Source organism: Coptis chinensis, chromosome 9, assembly GCF_015680905.1.
Source record: "Coptis chinensis isolate HL-2020 chromosome 9, ASM1568090v1, whole genome shotgun sequence".
In the NCBI taxonomy this organism is placed as follows: Eukaryota; Viridiplantae; Streptophyta; class Magnoliopsida; order Ranunculales; family Ranunculaceae; genus Coptis; species Coptis chinensis.
In genome coordinates, this window is record NC_141464.1 from 81,255,421 (window position 1) to 81,272,789 (window position 17,369).

At 35.8% G+C, this 17,369-nt stretch overlaps 1 protein-coding gene and 2 long non-coding RNA genes across 4 annotated transcripts in view; 1 reads left to right on the forward strand and 2 right to left on the reverse strand.

Annotated features, from left to right (window-relative positions):
* LOC147478615 (U3 small nucleolar ribonucleoprotein IMP3-like) overlaps window positions 1-9,791 on the forward strand; it is a 29,998-nt gene extending 20,207 nt beyond the window's left edge. The window contains exons 1-4 of one of the 2 annotated variants that reach the window (XM_086581846.1): window positions 8,231-8,449; window positions 8,538-8,645; window positions 8,901-8,975; window positions 9,353-9,791. In XM_086581846.1, the coding sequence (XP_086437972.1) occupies window positions 8,316-8,449; window positions 8,538-8,645; window positions 8,901-8,975; window positions 9,353-9,584 (549 nt within the window). In that variant the 5' untranslated portion in view covers window positions 8,231-8,315 and the 3' untranslated portion in view covers window positions 9,585-9,791. Of the gene's footprint in view, window positions 1-8,230; window positions 8,450-8,537; window positions 8,646-8,900; window positions 8,976-9,352 lie in introns of those variants that run through there. The other variant, XM_086581847.1, reaches the window with a different exon arrangement.
* Window positions 3,545-4,213, reverse strand: LOC147478619 (uncharacterized). The gene is made up of 3 exons (XR_015207278.1): window positions 4,127-4,213; window positions 3,885-3,952; window positions 3,545-3,801 (listed from the first exon to the last, which is right to left on the reverse strand). It is a non-coding gene; the product is annotated as an uncharacterized LOC147478619 (long non-coding RNA).
* A 943-nt stretch (window positions 9,792-10,734) lies between the features above and the next one.
* LOC147478620 (uncharacterized) lies at window positions 10,735-11,298 on the reverse strand. Its single transcript, XR_015207314.1, has 2 exons — window positions 11,097-11,298; window positions 10,735-10,977 (listed from the first exon to the last, which is right to left on the reverse strand). It is a non-coding gene; the product is annotated as an uncharacterized LOC147478620 (long non-coding RNA).
* Window positions 11,299-17,369: the final 6,071 nt, after the last annotated feature.

Below are 17,369 nucleotides of genomic sequence, written 5' to 3' on the forward strand. Positions count from 1 at the left end.
AAACACTTAGGGAAAGAAGAAGTTTGATGTAGGATACTGTGTCCCGGAAAATATGCAAGTCACCTTATAAAACACACCCAAAAACCGACAAATCTTCTCAACCCTACTCCACTATTCTCCAACAGGACAATGAGTATAATTCGAATCACTTAACTCTAAATGAATAAAAGCATTACGGTAGTAAAGAGCACTTTCAAGCATTAGAAAGCGTTGAATTCCAACGAAGTTGGAACATCTTGGTATAAACCCTTTTTACGTTCCAAAGAAACTTGTGCAATACAATTAGAGAACCTTTGCTTTATTTGTTGTGAACCTTTCAAATACTTTACACTTTCTCTAATCTTCACAACAGAATAATCAATTGCTTTCAACCCATCCTGAACAATAAGATTTAGAATGTGCACACAACAACGAACTTGTAAATATTTACTGTTACATAATAAAACATTAGTTGAAACCTTCCTTAGTTAACTCTCCTAACTATTAAAATCTACAAGACAAACAAATTATTTTGTCCACAAGTCACTTCTTGCTCCACATGTCACTTTGTTTCATTCCCACATTATCTACCTACATCTGATAGACATCATGTTGGCAACCATATATCTTTCCCTCCCTCTTCCCTTTTTGACAATCTACTAACTTTATTCCCTTTCACACTATCCCAAATTTCATGCGCCCCCCCCCCCCCCCTATATATTCATTATATTAACACATCACCTCACCTATAATTTTACCCTTATCCATTTCTCCTCACAAATCTACACATCACCATAAAACCATGTTTATCCACTGATCATATATATCCTACCCACTAACCTATTTGCCTTACATTCCACGGGCTTTTTTACAATTCAATGGAGCAGCTCAATTTATCATTTTCATTCTAAACATATTTAGGTGCCTCTATATATATCTACATTATAGTTTAAAGCAGTCTCAAGGATACCATACAATATCAAACATAACAGTATAACTCACTCTAAATAAGATCGATCACATATTCATCCCAAATTTTCCACCTTTCAATCTTTCTCATTATTACCAAAATGTCATCTGCTCACCATTGTGTTAATGATATTATTGGTAATGGCAATTGGAAAATAGTTTATGCAATTGCTCCGAATTTGGGAAACAACAGATTATACAACATATCAATTCAAGAGTTTAGACATCTTTGCTATTTGATGAACATGTGCGTTATATAATTCATTTTATTATTTATTCACATTAAACCTATTAAACAACTTAATTATGATTAACATTAATATCTTACTCTAACCCATTTGTTGTTTTTCTTACCATATTAGGACCCACGAGAATACCGCATAAAAATCCCGTTAAACGTTGAAACAAAGTTCAGACATCAATTCGAAGAAAATCACATTTACTATATCGAAGGGTTCACTCCTTATAAAGCAGTTAATTCCCGTAATTTAATCGCTGAAGAATGGATTCTATACTTCAAATGGACTACAAAAATTAAACCTCAAAATACAGATAATCTTCCATTTCCAGAATATGCTTTCTCATTCATCCCTTTCTCTGATATACCAAACCAGTTCAATACCAGACATCTAATAGGTCATCAAATATATAATTGATTTCAACTAAGCTTTTATATTTTTTTTATACATCATAATATAATCTAAAAATTTTGATGTCTTTTTTACAAATGTAGTTGGACGAATCTACACGTGGAACCAAGCCAGATCGATCAAGAAAAATAACGGACGTGATACCGTGATTAAGAAATTGAACTTCTAAATGAAGAGTAAGTTAACTAATAATACTAATATTACTAATAAATTTCCACTTGTGTTTTCTAAATTCATATAGTAACAAAGTTTTTTACATGTAGGGGCTATCTGTTAAAAGTTACTATTTGGGCGTTGCACCAAACAACTCGATCATACAAAATCTGGAAAAATTCAAATAGATCGATTCTCATTGTTGCTTCTACAACTCTTAAATATGATAATGGTATTGTCATATATAATCAAATTATTATTATTTTATATATCTACTTTACATATCATAATATATTGTGTATAATATTTTAAAAATAATATCATCTTTTATATACGACAGGTGAATATGTGATGTCCTCTACATCGGCAACAAAGTTATATCTTAATTTAGACATTCCAGAAGTTGCGATTATTAAAAATAGGTATTATTGCTAAAGCAAAATTAAATTTAAGCTAAACAAATATTTGCAACTTAACATTTTAATGATGAAACTGTCTTCCGTTATATAGTCTAATTCAAAAAGAACCTCAACAATTGCAAGTACAACCTCCTCAATCACTATCCCAATCAATTGAAGGTACATCGTCGCAGGAACTCACTACTCTATCTGATATTCTTGAGTCACTAAATGATATTCCGTTACAGGTAATCAAAAAATATATATAGAATTTGTTTTTTTTCTATATTGTGGTTTTAATTTGTACATTATTAACGATATTCTATTCAGGTTATTCAATTCAAATGTGAAGCAACCATCTCCACTATACTTTACGATGATGGATGGTTTTATGTTGGATGTATAAGTTGTCCTAAATCGATTACTAAGACCGACAATGTTTACAAATGCCCAGCGCATGGAGTAACTCACCACGAGAAAAAAAAGTAATTAAACTATACACAGTTAACATCATATATTTTATCACTTATACATACTAAACATTTTCAAATGCTCAGGTACCGTTTGAGAATGGAAATTATCGACGAAACTTCAAAAGCACGAGTTGTCGCATTCCGTGAAAGCATTACACTTCTACATAAAACTGAAAATGAGCTACATATAATTGAATCACGAATTTACAAAGCTACAATTGTTTGTCTAAATTTTAACCTTTTTTCCATTTCACGGTAACTTGATGTCTACAATAATTGATTGTATACATGGCGGTTATCTTGAAATACTCTTGGGGCTCTTTCAAAATCTTATTGGATATAAAGCTATCTTTTCACTAAAAATAGATGAGTTCAACAGGCAACACAAAAATAGTTTCTTCCTTCATTTACAAAAATATGTCCTATTACAAGAGCTTCATCAAGCAAATAGGATCACAATAACTTAATCAAGCAACTAGGCTCTCAGTCAAGATACTTACACAAAATCCAGTTTGTACAGTTAATATAGTGTGTTAAGTTGTTTTTCTCTCTACTATGTCAACTGTTAATATAGTGTGTTAAGTCGCTTTTCTCTCTGCGATCTCAGCTGTAATATGTACCTTTTCACTTAATTATGTTAATTATTAAATATTATGTTTAATATTCTTTTTTCCTTTTTTTATCAATCCCTTTTCATGGTCAACGTTTTCCCATACATAATCAACTTAGTCCTTTTGAATATATATATACCAATCATAATTTGTGTTCATTTTTTTTTTTTTTTGTACCTTACTTAAGTAAGCTTCCACCTTTAACCTCCTTAATAATATGTTTGCTTTGTCAATACATACTTACACATTAAATTCGATATCAATATTGTGAATTAGTGGTTAACACTGATATTATATTCATTATTGCATCAAACTACCAATTATCAAACACTCTTCCATATAAACCATGACTACACCTAATACTTCCCCTCCCCACGACAACACATACAACATCAACATTTCCACCTTTTTAAACACACTACTCAAATTCTTAACATCAACAGTTTAAATATTCTTCATACTCATAACTTAAATAGCTAATTTTTAATACGGTCTTTCTTCAACAAGCTTAAACTCCAACTCAGAGCTTTAACCCACTTTCTATTTTCTTCCAAAGCCTTCCACACATCTAAAACAACAACAAAAAAATATCTATTTATAAATGCACAAAAAATTTAAAAAATTATGAACTTTAAAATAAAATCCAATTACTTTTTCAACCCATAAGTATTATTATAACATAATTTTCCAAGGCCGCGAGTATCCTTCTCAAAACAATCCTACAATAAATGATTAAACAAAAACAAACAATTATTACAACATTTTTTAATCAAAGTAACAATTAAGCAGTATACAATTAAACCCAAAATGTATATGAACATAACAACGTACTTTGATATCGATACTTGGCGCACTTACAACTAAAAAGACCTACAGATGAACGAAATTCATACCCTTGCTTTTTCTTCTTTCTTTTCTTCCGCCCTACCTCAACTCCACTTAAACGTTTCTTTTTAATCTCACCCACTTTTGATTTAGTTAAACCAGCTTTGGATAATCTAATCGCAAAAAATAAGGGGAAAAAATACCCAGTTAATAAAAAAAACAAATGCTACTAACAACATTAAATCCATCAATATGTCAACTTTACTTTTCATGAGTATTAGATTCCTTCTTCTTCTGAAGGGATATTACGCTTTCCTCAGGCGGCTGTTAAAACAAAAATAAACCATCATCAGCAACTATATATACTTTTATGAAAGCATTGCAAAAAAAACTGTTTATTAAACTTACAAACATAAACCAATTCTCATAATTAACTTGAGTATTTAATGAACATTCACTACTGCTTGAATATTCAGCACTACTAATCTCAATTGGTTCATTTATATCACCCAATAAATCGTCATCACTACTAATCAAGAGATCTGAATCAGCCATTTTTTTACTTTATCAGATATAGCAAGTAAACAAAAACACGATAGCAGGGCTATTTTACTTTCCAGCCTTCTCTCTAATATATAACAACATCATTTGCATCAAAATAACATCAATTTTTTTTTCAATCAAATCTTTACAAGTGTTTTACCTTTCATCACGTGGAGAAACAAATGTTGAGGGAATTCTGAAGCTCACATAACATGTCAGAACAAATCAAAATACTTGGAGTTGGACAATTACGTACAAAAGCCCAAATTCATTAAAACTTAAAACCCATTTCCTAATAAGACCCACGATATCATCTTTTAACTTCAAAAGCCCAGTCATATAAAAAAAAGCCCCTATATAATCCACAACACTGACTTTAAACCAATTTGATAAACTTAATTGCCTCCATAACTTTCATTTTACTTGAGCACACTATTCTAATATATCTTTGCTAATGGACTACTAAAATTAAAATATACAAATCATATATAAGCCAAAAAAACTACAAATAGATCATGAACAATGCAAGAAAACACAACGTTTCACTTAAAAACACCAACATAGAATTTTTCACAAAATATGCGTTCATTAGGAATTAGTTGATCCATCAATATTTATATAATATTCCTATTGATGCGAACATTCTTTATTTGATTTACATTGTTATTTCACAAGACATTTACTAAAAGTTTTATACCAACACTCACCTCATTAATTAAACCCAGTATAGTTGAATCTTTATCTCAACTTCAAATACACACCCTGAAACTTAATTACCCTATACCTCCATTAAGCTAAGAAGGACCAAGGATGAACCAACTATTTTCAAACTCATTGATCACAATTATAATCTGTCACTTCCAATGGTTTATCAATAAGATCAAGTATGGTTTTATCAAGGTATAATCAAATAATGATACATACGAGTTTCGACTAACAACTGTTATCAATGCATGCAAAAGCCCAAGGCCTTCAATAAAAAAAACCCAATCAATGCCAGCATATGTCCATCAATAATTCATGTTACAATAGTAAGCTGGGTAAAACGATCCCTTAATAAATAGCAACTCTCATTAAAGTCCAAATATACAGAGTGGTGCAGGAGTTTTTACCATCCAAATTGACAAGAAATATTGCAAAATCACTGCCATTAGCTAAACAATGACTACCTTACTCGACACACAAACTTGCTATCCTCAACAGTTGGAACCAAACTTTCCAATACCGCCATATTACATTTGAAAAGTACATATCAAATAGCAGTAGGTGCTTCCAAAAACAACAAAACTGCCCTCAACTTTCAAACCTATCAAACCCCAACTCAAGAACATCAAGTTTCAAATTACTCCTACTTACCATTTCTTAGACCTTCCTCCTACTATAATTCCATTAGCTAAATGACATATTGTTCCTGCTACAGCTTCAGTACTCAATCTGTCAAATTAAACATCACATATTCAATTTAGCCGACTATTATATAGGAACTAACTCTACTCAACTCCATTATATAGTAAATAACTTGCACTAAAAAAACATACCTATAAATAACTTTTAATGTTAAACTCTTCTTTATCTTTTATTACCTTTAGCAATCTGAGCACTCGAATTTGCTTCGTTCTAAAGTTCTTTAATGGTCTTTGTTTTAACTTTATAGTCAACATTTTCTTCAACAATTTATTTTTTCTCCACATCTATATATCTCATACAATTGCTAAGCACTTCCACTAAATACTCCATACACTCCAATACAGTTTTTCTTTCAAACTTATTCTTATAATAATCATATACATTCTCCACTTCATTTCTTCCCTTGAGACTCTCAATATAACATTACAACCAACACAGTCACTTAAAAAAAAATTAATAAATTAACGCATTATAAATAATTATATTCCATACTAAATTTTTTTAATTAAAGATATAAAAATATACTCATCCAATAATCTTTGTATTCTAAGCACCAAATTTTCCATTTCACTATTTACATACCTATTACACCCCGATGTATACAACACCTCTCCTACTTTATCTACTTCTCCATCTTATTAACAACCTTATCGATGACACTTTGTGACATAGATGGTTAACTCTCATCCTACAATTATTATCTTTAAATAAACATTAACTCGGTCCAATCAAATAAACTGTACATTTGTACCCATATCCTATAATAGTAAACCCTCAAAAATGCCTTAAAATGAACCTCAAGCCTTTATTTCCCAAATAAAACTTTTTATACTTTCGAATTAAAAATTAGATTTAACAAATAAAAGTTATTTTCGTCGTTAATTTTAATGGAAATCTCAACAAAATAAACCTTGGATTGCAACACCCAATTCTTGATTAAATCTTTCCACGTTCAAAAAACTGACAACTTATAAGACCAGTGACCCATCGAGTTATAGCATCCTACATTTAATGGGACTCGACTATTTCTTCACTATTAAAGATGCGACTAACAACAGTACCTCTTATGATCCAAAGGATTTTATTATAAAAAAAAAAAAAAAAAAAAGGATCCAAAGGATTCCCATAACACCTGAGTGTGATGAAACAAATTCAACCTTCATGCTTTTGAATTAAACCATCGACACAATGTTATCAACTTATTTTCACGCCCAAAAACTTTACAAACTTATTATTCCTTAAATACACAAAGACCAACAATCTAAGTCAATCTAACTTAAAGACACAGAGACCCACAAAGGCAAACCCACACTCTATAACTCACTAAGAAAGGCTAACCATTGCAACAAACAAACCTTACAAGTAGTTACAAATTAATGTTTTTTCCACAGCAAAACGCCACCTTATTTAGACTTCAAACTAATTCCAATTGAACCTAACTACACAAAAGCCACATACAAATTAAAATCTGATTACCCCATTTCTTAAACAATCAACATGACGGTTATATATACCTTGATTGCTTCAATTGCATATTCAACTCAAAACAAACTCTCATTCAGGGACAACATGTTAACCCCTTTGTCTAAACTTTAAAATATACCCGAAGTTTTTTCTGAGTATTTGAGGTGATTGACATCAAATCGGAAGTTCTATGTGTTACTTGGAAGTATTTATTCTGCAAAAGGCGAAAAATGGTAGAAAGAGTCCAAGAGGTTTTTTTTTTTTTTTTTTAAAGTAAAAGAACCCAAGACGCGTCGGTGCTCACTAAACTTTATTTGTTCACTTAACTGTTTTTTTCTCAACACGGCCCCTTAAAACATAAAAATTACCTCAACAAAAACGTTTCATTTTTTATTCATCTACCTCGAGGATATCCCTATAGGTACGACATCCAATACCGTTGGATCTCGCCGAAAATCAAAAACAAATTCACATTCTCTCTTTTTTTTTGTTTTTGATTTTCAGACCGTTAGATCTGAGCCCAAATCTTTTTTATTGCCACTTATATATAAGCTAACTATATCGTGCGTAGCACGTGCACTCACATAGTATTTTTTAATGTTTTAAGTGCAAAGTTTTCTAAAACAGATTTCTTAAAAGCAAGGGTAGCTACATTTTATTCAAGAAAATGGGCCTAACCCGGTCCAGACCATGGACTTTCAAAACTAGCCTAGGGTTTCGCCGTTATTCCTTTTTTCTTTTAAGAAGGGTTTACTAGGGTTTTGCAGTTGTCAAAAAAAAAAGGGGACTAAAAATAATACATCTGCAACAGAGTTATTGAATTGAGAGAAGAAGGAAGTAGTAATGAGAGAGTTAAAGGGGCACGAGAAGAAGTTACTAAAGAAAGTTGATTTCTTGCAATGGAAAAGAGAAGGTGGGCACAGAGAAGCTAATATTATGCGTCGTTACCATATCACTTCTAGAGATGATTACAAGAAGTAATATGTTTTTTTAACTCACCCTTCAACTCAAGAAATATTTACTTGTCCAAATGATTACTAATTTTTTTTTATGCTTGGTTTGTAGGTATTCAAGTATATGTAGAATGGTGCAGAAGCAAGTTCACTTGTTAAAGCAAATGAATCCAAATGACCCTTTTCGTATCAAGTTGACGGGCTTGCTTCTAGAGAAACTGTATGTATAATTAGACTCACAAGTTTGTATAATATGTTTCTAATTAGCTTTTAAATTATGGGCTTGAAACATCAAACACGCCACAAGTCGTTTTTTCAAACTATGAAATATCAGGTGAAGGTGTATGATAGGAATGTTGGACTTAATAACTTAATGTACTTAGTTCTGTTATCATCGTAGTTTCAGCTGCATAATTAAGTTTAAAAGTATGTTTGGTCCTTTGTATATTGGTATATCTTTCTATGCCAATGACAGGTGGGACATGGGTGTAATCCAACAAAGGAAGAGCTTGGCTTTTTGTGAGAAATTGTCAGTGTCTTGTTTTCTAAGGTACGTTTCGTTGTATATGTTATTGCATAGTATCTCCTTCAGTCGGTTTTGCAATGGGTTGGATTTGTTTGATATATTGCTTTATTGGAATCGGTTGGATTTGTTTTACTTTGCTTTCCCATCTTGTACCTGAATACTTTTCGCTATTAATCGATGTCAAAAATTTCGAAGACAAAAATAAAGGTTTCTGAATAGATGAATACCTGGCTGATCTTTACGTTATGCTCGTTAATGGTATTAAGAGTGTTATCATCTTTCTCTCCTATGCTTGTGTTTAACCCCCTGTTCTTGGAGTGCTAAACACGCGACTTGAAGTTTGATGTTATAGTTGAAGAATATGATTTCTTGTAACATGGCACACGGTATTGTATATGCAGGCGAAGACTATCAACTGTTATGGTGAGGAAAAAATATGTAGAGCAATTGAAAGCAGCTGTGACCTACATTGAGCAGGGACACATTATGGTGGGTACAAACACAATTACTGATCCTGCATATCTAGTGACAAGAAACGCTGAAGACTCCATTAAGTGGGAACCTTCATCCAAGATAAATAAGGCGGTTCAGGTATACCATGGGAAGTATGATCATTATGATGCAATGAACTGATCATGGCTTATGAGATCCTCCTGTTACTCTTTAATTTAAGTTGTATTTTTCACTCACTTGAATCCTACAAAGAAATGTGTTTTTTAGGATGAGTACCATTGCTTCTGAAACGTTTTTCCTAAATTTTACAGAGAAATGTGTCCTTCAGGATGAGTACCATTGCTTTTGTAACAATTTTTCCAGAGATTTTCATTAATTTTCTGTGGACTTGGCCTTTTCTAAGGTGCAACTTGAGTATCAGCACATTATACACAGTTGAGTAGTTGACAGACTTTGACTGTCCTGTCGTCCTTTCACATGGACTTAACAACAACTGGTTGTATGCCCAAACAAAGTAGAAAATGGCAATAAACATGACAGTTTTCAGTTGTTTTTCAATGGATTACCTATCTGACCAAAGACGTGCATGATATACTTGAATAGTTGAATGGCAAATGTATTAGCTGAAAAAGGAAGATACTCCAATATATGTTGTAAATTTTTAAAAAAGAATGATTTCCATATATATGCATATTCCCGCCCTCTGTGTTTCTAAATTCTAACTATTTGTATTTCCTTAAACTGCATTCATTATATTTGAACAACATGTCGAATTGAATGTTGATTGAAACCCAAGAAGGTATTATGCCCTTGATTGGGAGGGAGATTGACTATTATTGTAAACTCAAACATTGTATGTGCGAGTAAAATCTGAGTTCCAAACCATCTTATACGAACTTGTTTTTTTTTTGTACCATTTCTTGGTACCCATCTTGTTTTCCTATAGAAATGGTGCTTCATAGTATTTTCTATCGTGAACAAACCAAATTTACTCCACTGCTTCCAGGGGCAACTGCTTTATACCAAGTACCACTGTACCAGTCACTAATAAATAGTCAAAATTCTATTTAACTGACAATTATACCAAGAGATGTTTAAACGGATGGATCATGGGTGAGATTTGGAACGATGGGTACAGCCAAACAAATGAGCATGGATTTGTATAAACTGATGAAACAAAGTTAAAGGTGTTACACGATCTAGTGAGAGCAACAGGTTCCACAAGAACGATACAAGACGATTGAAAAAAAGAACCCTGACAATGAGAAAATAGCAGGGCTTCTTCACCCAAGTACTTGACATACTTGCAGCCCTGGAAAGACTATCTGCGAAAATTTGGGTTAATAAGTACTAAGAATACACTACTCTGGCGCCCAACAGATAAGAGAATTTGCTGGCTTTCGGTAAAATGAATCATCAATAAGTTGTTACACTGGTTTTCAAGAGAACAAAAAGGACTGACAAAGCAACCCCTCAAGACTACAGTTGTGCGGACAAGTAAAACTCCAACGGAAGTACGCACCAATCCTCCACTCTCCCATTCCTCTTCTAACCATCAGGTCATAAACTGGACCTGCAAAAGTAGGATATGCACAAGAAAATCATTAAATAATCCCATAGATGATAGTAATCTATCTCAACTTGTAACAGTAATCAGAAACACAAGTAATGTGGGTACGATGTTACCCTCACCTACATCTGAGGTGAGGTCTTCCAATTCATCAATAATCGCATCATAGCAATAGCCGAGTTGAGCCTGATCGTGTAATAGGAATTTAGCGAGGATTCAAGAACCGGATAGAAATGGAAAGTGCTCATAAATTAACTTATTATGATCTGCATCATGTTTAAGTAGTGTAATACCACTTGGATGACTTTGAGTGTTATTCCTTAAAGAAAGTTGTATCTTAAAGAAAAACAGACCTGAGTTGGTTTTGGAGAACCAGATGAAGAATATCCCCGTCCTACTTCAATACCGTTTCCTCTTATACTGATACGTTAGAAAAACCAGATGCATCATTACTCAGCCAAGCCCCCAATTATCATCTTCTCCAGTGAAAAGAGCATGGGCTTTTAAAAGCCCTCAAAACTAGCCTAGGGTTTTTTCTTTAAGTATTAAACAGTTATCAAAAAAAATAATACATCTGCAATAGAGTTATTGAATTGAGAGAAGAAGGAAGTAGTAATAGTAATAATGAGAGAGTTAAAGGGGCACGAGAAGAAGTTAATAAAGAAAGTTGATTTCTTGCAATGGAAAAGAGAAGGTGGGCACAGAGAAGCTAATATTATGCGTCGTTACCATATCACTGCTAGAGATGATTACAAGAAGTTTTTTTTTTTTTTTTTTTTTTTTAACTCAAAAAAATCAAAAAATTTCAAACTTGTCAAATGTAATTAATAATTTATAAAATTTGGCTAATTGTAGACTGTTCATTTTCACCAATTTTGATACTATATTTGGCAAGTTTAGAATTTTTTTATTTTTTTGATTATTTGTAACAATATTTAGAATAATTAGGAAATCACATATACAAAAAATTAGCTTAATCCAATATTTATAAATGCCCTAATGATTTGGAGTTTGTTTGCATGTTAAGATAAGATATGTCTCTGGAACCCCTCATACAAACTCAACATGAAATTAGTTGGTTCGGATTGGAAAAAAAAAATGGATCAACATATAATTAGAGTTGTAAAATCCTAATGGTACTTATTGGCACCTACGTAGAGCCTAGATGAAGGTGTAATTTTACACCCCCCATTAGAAATGCCCTTACAAACAAATGTGGAGAATAACTATTATATACTACAAGGTAAAAAACAACCTTTATGCATTGCACGTAATATGCGAAATCATAAACAACAAGAAGAACAAAATAGTGCAACTTTTAACACGATAATATACAGATAAACCAGTCTTAAAATATGCCAAAAGTAAAAGAAGGAAAAATCAAGAGATTGGAAATTTGATTATTAGTGAACTAGTCGTATTAATTAAGGATATTTTTAAATATTTCTTGGTAAAATCCTGTTTTAGCTCCGCCTAATTAGGAATTTGAGATTGTTTAGCCAATAAATGAGTGACAATTTTAAGATGGAATAGGAAGCCATTCACAGTTTAGATATTCCTTCTCATTTTGTAGATAAAACGTCCAGGATTATCAAAGAAAAATCTATAAATAAAATTAAGAAATGTCATGTTTTCCATTTTGGCACAGGCCCATTCAATCTCAGAGCCGCCCATAACTGTTGATGTGGACGAATCAGCAGCCTTTCACTAGGTAAAAAAGGTAAACAACAGATTTCTTGAAAGCAAGGATGGCTTCATTTTACTCAAGAAAATGGGTCTAACCCAATCTAGACCATGGGCTTTTAAAAGCCCTCAAAACTAGCCTAGGGTTTTTTCTTTAAGTATTAAACAGTTATCAAAAAAAATAATACATCTGCAATAGAGTTATTGAATTGAGAGAAGAAGGAAGTAGTAATAGTAATAATGAGAGAGTTAAAGGGGCACGAGAAGAAGTTAATAAAGAAAGTTGATTTCTTGCAATGGAAAAGAGAAGGTGGGCACAGAGAAGCTAATATTATGCGTCGTTACCATATCACTGCTAGAGATGATTACAAGAAGTAAGTTTTTTTTTTTTTTTTAACTCAAAAAAATCAAAAAATTTCAAACTTGTCAAATGTAATTAATAATTTATAAAATTTGGCTAATTGTAGACTGTTCATTTTCACCAATTTTGATACTATATTTGGCAAGTTTAGAATTTTTTTATTTTTTTGATTATTTGTAACAATATTTAGAATAATTAGGAAATCACATATGTGTGTACCCTACGTCATATTTCCGGTCCAAAGTATACTCGGACTATGAACCGGGTGTAAGACCAGCGGCGGACCAGTCTGGGGGCAAATACTTTGGATAATTCGGTCATCTAATCCGTTAGAGTTCACAACGGGTTCAGGGCCCAAGTTCGTGGACCCAATCCGTCCATTCACCCGATAAGATCCTAATGCAATCCGATAAGATCTTGCACAAGGATAGAATGGAATCTTGGGGAATGATCCTATTTGAGATAGAATCATACTAGGATTCATCATCTCCGGGAATCCCTTTCTTGGCCGCCAAGGCAGGGGGATTGTTATATATATGGAGGCTTCTGCATCCTCCAGAACTACGTTTTAAGAGACTTGATCCCGGATTCTTCTTCGGGTGCGCGTAGGGCAACGAGCGTTAGTGCGATCTCACTTCCTCAAAAATCCCAATTCCCCATATCTTTCGAGCCTTCGGAAGCATCATCACATCGGGAGTGTCGGGTTAACGTTTTGCCCCGACATTCTTTGGCGCCGTCGTGGGGAGGCGAACCCGCGACTCACGTGGTTTTCGGCGTAATATCCTCAACCTTATTCTTTTGATCGTCCTTGTTACCATGGTGAACAAACTGCGATGAATGATGCAAAAGTTGCCCGGTCGGCGGTAGCAACTCTGCAAAACATGGAGACTATTCCAGGCACCACTACGGAGGTGGGGCAGTCGAGCCGTCATAGATCTTTCTCTCGGAATGGAGGAAACAGTTATGCGAAGTAGTTCCACACACTCTGGAGCCATTAGGGACTCGGGGAATCTAATCCCGTGTCCCTCGCCCATAATCTTTGTCGCGAACGAGGAGAGCTGCCGAGAATCCCGTCGGGGATGGTCTGCTGAACCCACCGTGATGATACCTCTTGGCGGCGTCGATAAGGGGGCGGGGAGGCCGGCATGCTAACCAGCGCCTCCATCGGAACTTGCAATACCAATCGGATCCAGCTCTAATCTCTCTTTTGACAAGAGTAGTTGCGGAAAACGAAAATTTGAGAAATCAACTAGGCAAAAGCGCCGAGACCCCTGCAGAGCACCAATCGGTCGAGTCCCCTTTGTCCGCCGTAGGCAAAGGCAACGGGCGAACGGGTTGGCGAAGATCCTAATAATGGCCAAAACCTTATTCACAATAATGGTCAAGCTAGAGATCCAAGCCAAAGCGGACTATCCACCCTATCATTAATACATCCCCACTCATTCCACGGTCAAAACAATGTGCGGGATCGGTTGGGCACAAATCCTCGGATACACCGATCCACAACAATGGAACGCCCGACAAATGCATTGAGTTCGGTTCGAAAACACCGACATCCGTGGATGTGTTCCGGATCAAGATATGAATCCCAACACACAAATCGGAATGAGAGTCCGCTACACGCTTCTGAGTGGCGGAAGGCGGGTAGAATAGAGCGTCGGCAACGACCGAATCCCCATCGAATCTTAGCCCGTGATGAAGCGGATCTGGAGAGAAGAGAATCAAGATGAGGGACGACTGTGAGAATATGAATGAACAAAGGGTTAAGGAATTGATTAACCAAGCGTGACCGGGCAAACCATCGAGGCGATCCACTCTTGGAAAGGGCTATGCGAGGTCGAAATTTTCACCCTTTGTAAATGACATTGGATTTGTGTTCATCCCGAGGCATTCAAACAGACCCCCTCTTCCGACTTACGATGGCGTGGATGGCTGTCGAGCGAAAGCACGTCATGAGCTACCAAGCGGCTATGACCTTATGGGAATTTCATGAGTCGTTAATGTGTCGTATTTTTCCAATGACGTTGAAAGGATACGCACTATCACGGTTCAACAAGTTGCCTCGCGTTCAATTGATTCATTTACCAAGCTCGGTGATATGTTCGTTGAAGCGATTTGATTACAATATGAAGGCGAAGAAGAGTCCGAGCACCTTTGTTCGATCTTGCTATGGAGAAAGGTGAAACAATTAAGAGTTTGATACGACGGTTCGGGGAAGCTTCCGCCGAAGTTCGAGGAGGTGAGTGGCGCTTTTGCAATCTGAGGCATTCCATCAAAGCGTTGCATTTAAGCCAGAGATGGACTTTACAACTCTCTTACTCGAAAGCCACCTACCACCCTCTCGATTTATTCACCCGAAGGTGGAAAGATGCGTTCGAGTGGAAGATGATCAAAAGTCTCATTGAGAGAAAGGATGGCACCGATCCCGCCTCCAAGGACTCCACAAAGGATAAGCTTACCAATCAAGGTAACAAGAGGAGTACTCAGAATAATACAAAGGCCCCTACTCTAGATGAAAAAGTATTCACCCCTTTGACTCTGGGCCTTGCGGACACATCTGAAAAAATCAAGACTAAGAAAATGTTCTTTGCCCATTTCCGCTACCGAGGAAGATCCTACAGGTAGGCGGGATAAAAATCGAAAATGCAGATATCACAATGATATTGGGCATGAAACAGATCACTGCAGAGCTTTAAAGAAAGAAGTTCAACGCCTTGTTGGCGATGGACTGACTTCATCGAGTTTGTTCAACACAAACCTCGGTCACCCATATCAACAAATTTGAACACAGCGTTATTGATGTATGCCACGCGTGTCGATAAGCGTCTCCGCCGTCGCGCCAAGATAGACCTGCGCTTGAAACCGTCATATACAAGATCATTACCCGGTCAGCGGTTTCAATTTTGACCAAGGTATCAATCTTTTGAGACCTATGAAGGCCACGAGTTGAAGTTCACCGAGAAGCGGCGAAAAGGGGTTTATTACCCCACAATGACATTGTTGTCATTCTTTGCATGGATAGGAATCTTTAGGGTGCGAAGGTTCTTATCGACCACGAGGAAGCTCGGCTAAGCGTGTTATTCACCAGGGCTTACTCCAGGATGAAACTGTCAGAGGACTTGATCATAGAAGACCGTAATCCAATCATTGGGTTCAACGGAGAACCAGCCCATGCTATTGGAAAGGTTCATCTCCCTGTCACAGTTGGGCATCAATCTGTCGGGATAAATTTTCTTCTGGTGGATTGTGGTTCTTGTTATAATGCATTTTTGGTAGGGATTGGATCCATGCCAATCAGGCTGTTGTATCCACTTTCCACCAGGCATTGAAATTCCCGACGCCAACGGGAGTCTGTAAGGTCCGCAGTGACCAGATGATGTCGCATCAGTGTCACGATTTGGCACTGGAAGATACCAAGAAATCAGAAGTTCGGGGTAACACGATCCTCCAGGGTGATCATGCCAAATAGCAATTACAGAAATGTTGGGCTTATCAGGTACGAGAAGCCCGACGCTCTGTTGAAGGTCCCTCGATCGATCGGTTGGAAGAAGTTCAGATAGGGGGCGAGAGCCACGAAACTACTTTCATCGCTGCCGGATTACCCTCAGCTGAAAAAAGAGCTCTAATTCACCTGTTATGGGATTATCAAGAAGTATTTGCTTGGAATATCGACCAAATGCCTGGAATTGACACGGATGTTGCTTGCCACAGGCTAGATATTGACTCGAGATTCAAACCAGTTCGACAAAGGCCAAGGAGGATGGCTCGAAGCGAAGGTCAATGGCGAGATTGGTAAAGCTGCTGGAGCGGGGTTCATTAAGCCCATCGAATACCCTACATGGGTATCCAATATCGTCGCGGTTCCAAAGAAAAATGGGAAGCTTAGGGTTTGCATTGACTTTACCAACCTAAACAAGGCTTGCCCCGTGCATCCATACCCATTACCTCGCATCTCAGATCTAGTCGATGCAACCTCAGGATTCGGCGTCATCATTCATGGACGTAACCCGATGCGGTTATAACCAGATACCTCTGCTTGAGAAAGACCAGGAGCACACGGCGTTCATCACGGACCAAGGCTTGTATTGTTTTACAGTCATGCCATTTGGCTTGAAAAATGCAGGCGCCACCTATCAGAGGATGATGAATACAATGTTTGCCAACATGATTGGGCGTATCATGGAAGTTTACATAGATGACATGGTAGTCAAATCCAAAGAAACACCCGACCACCTTCAGCATTTACAAGAGGTTTTCGATAGGCTAGTAAGATACAAACTGAAGTTGAACCCTTTGAAATGTTCATTTGGATTAGCATCTGGAAAGTTCTTGGGATTTCTGATGACTCGAT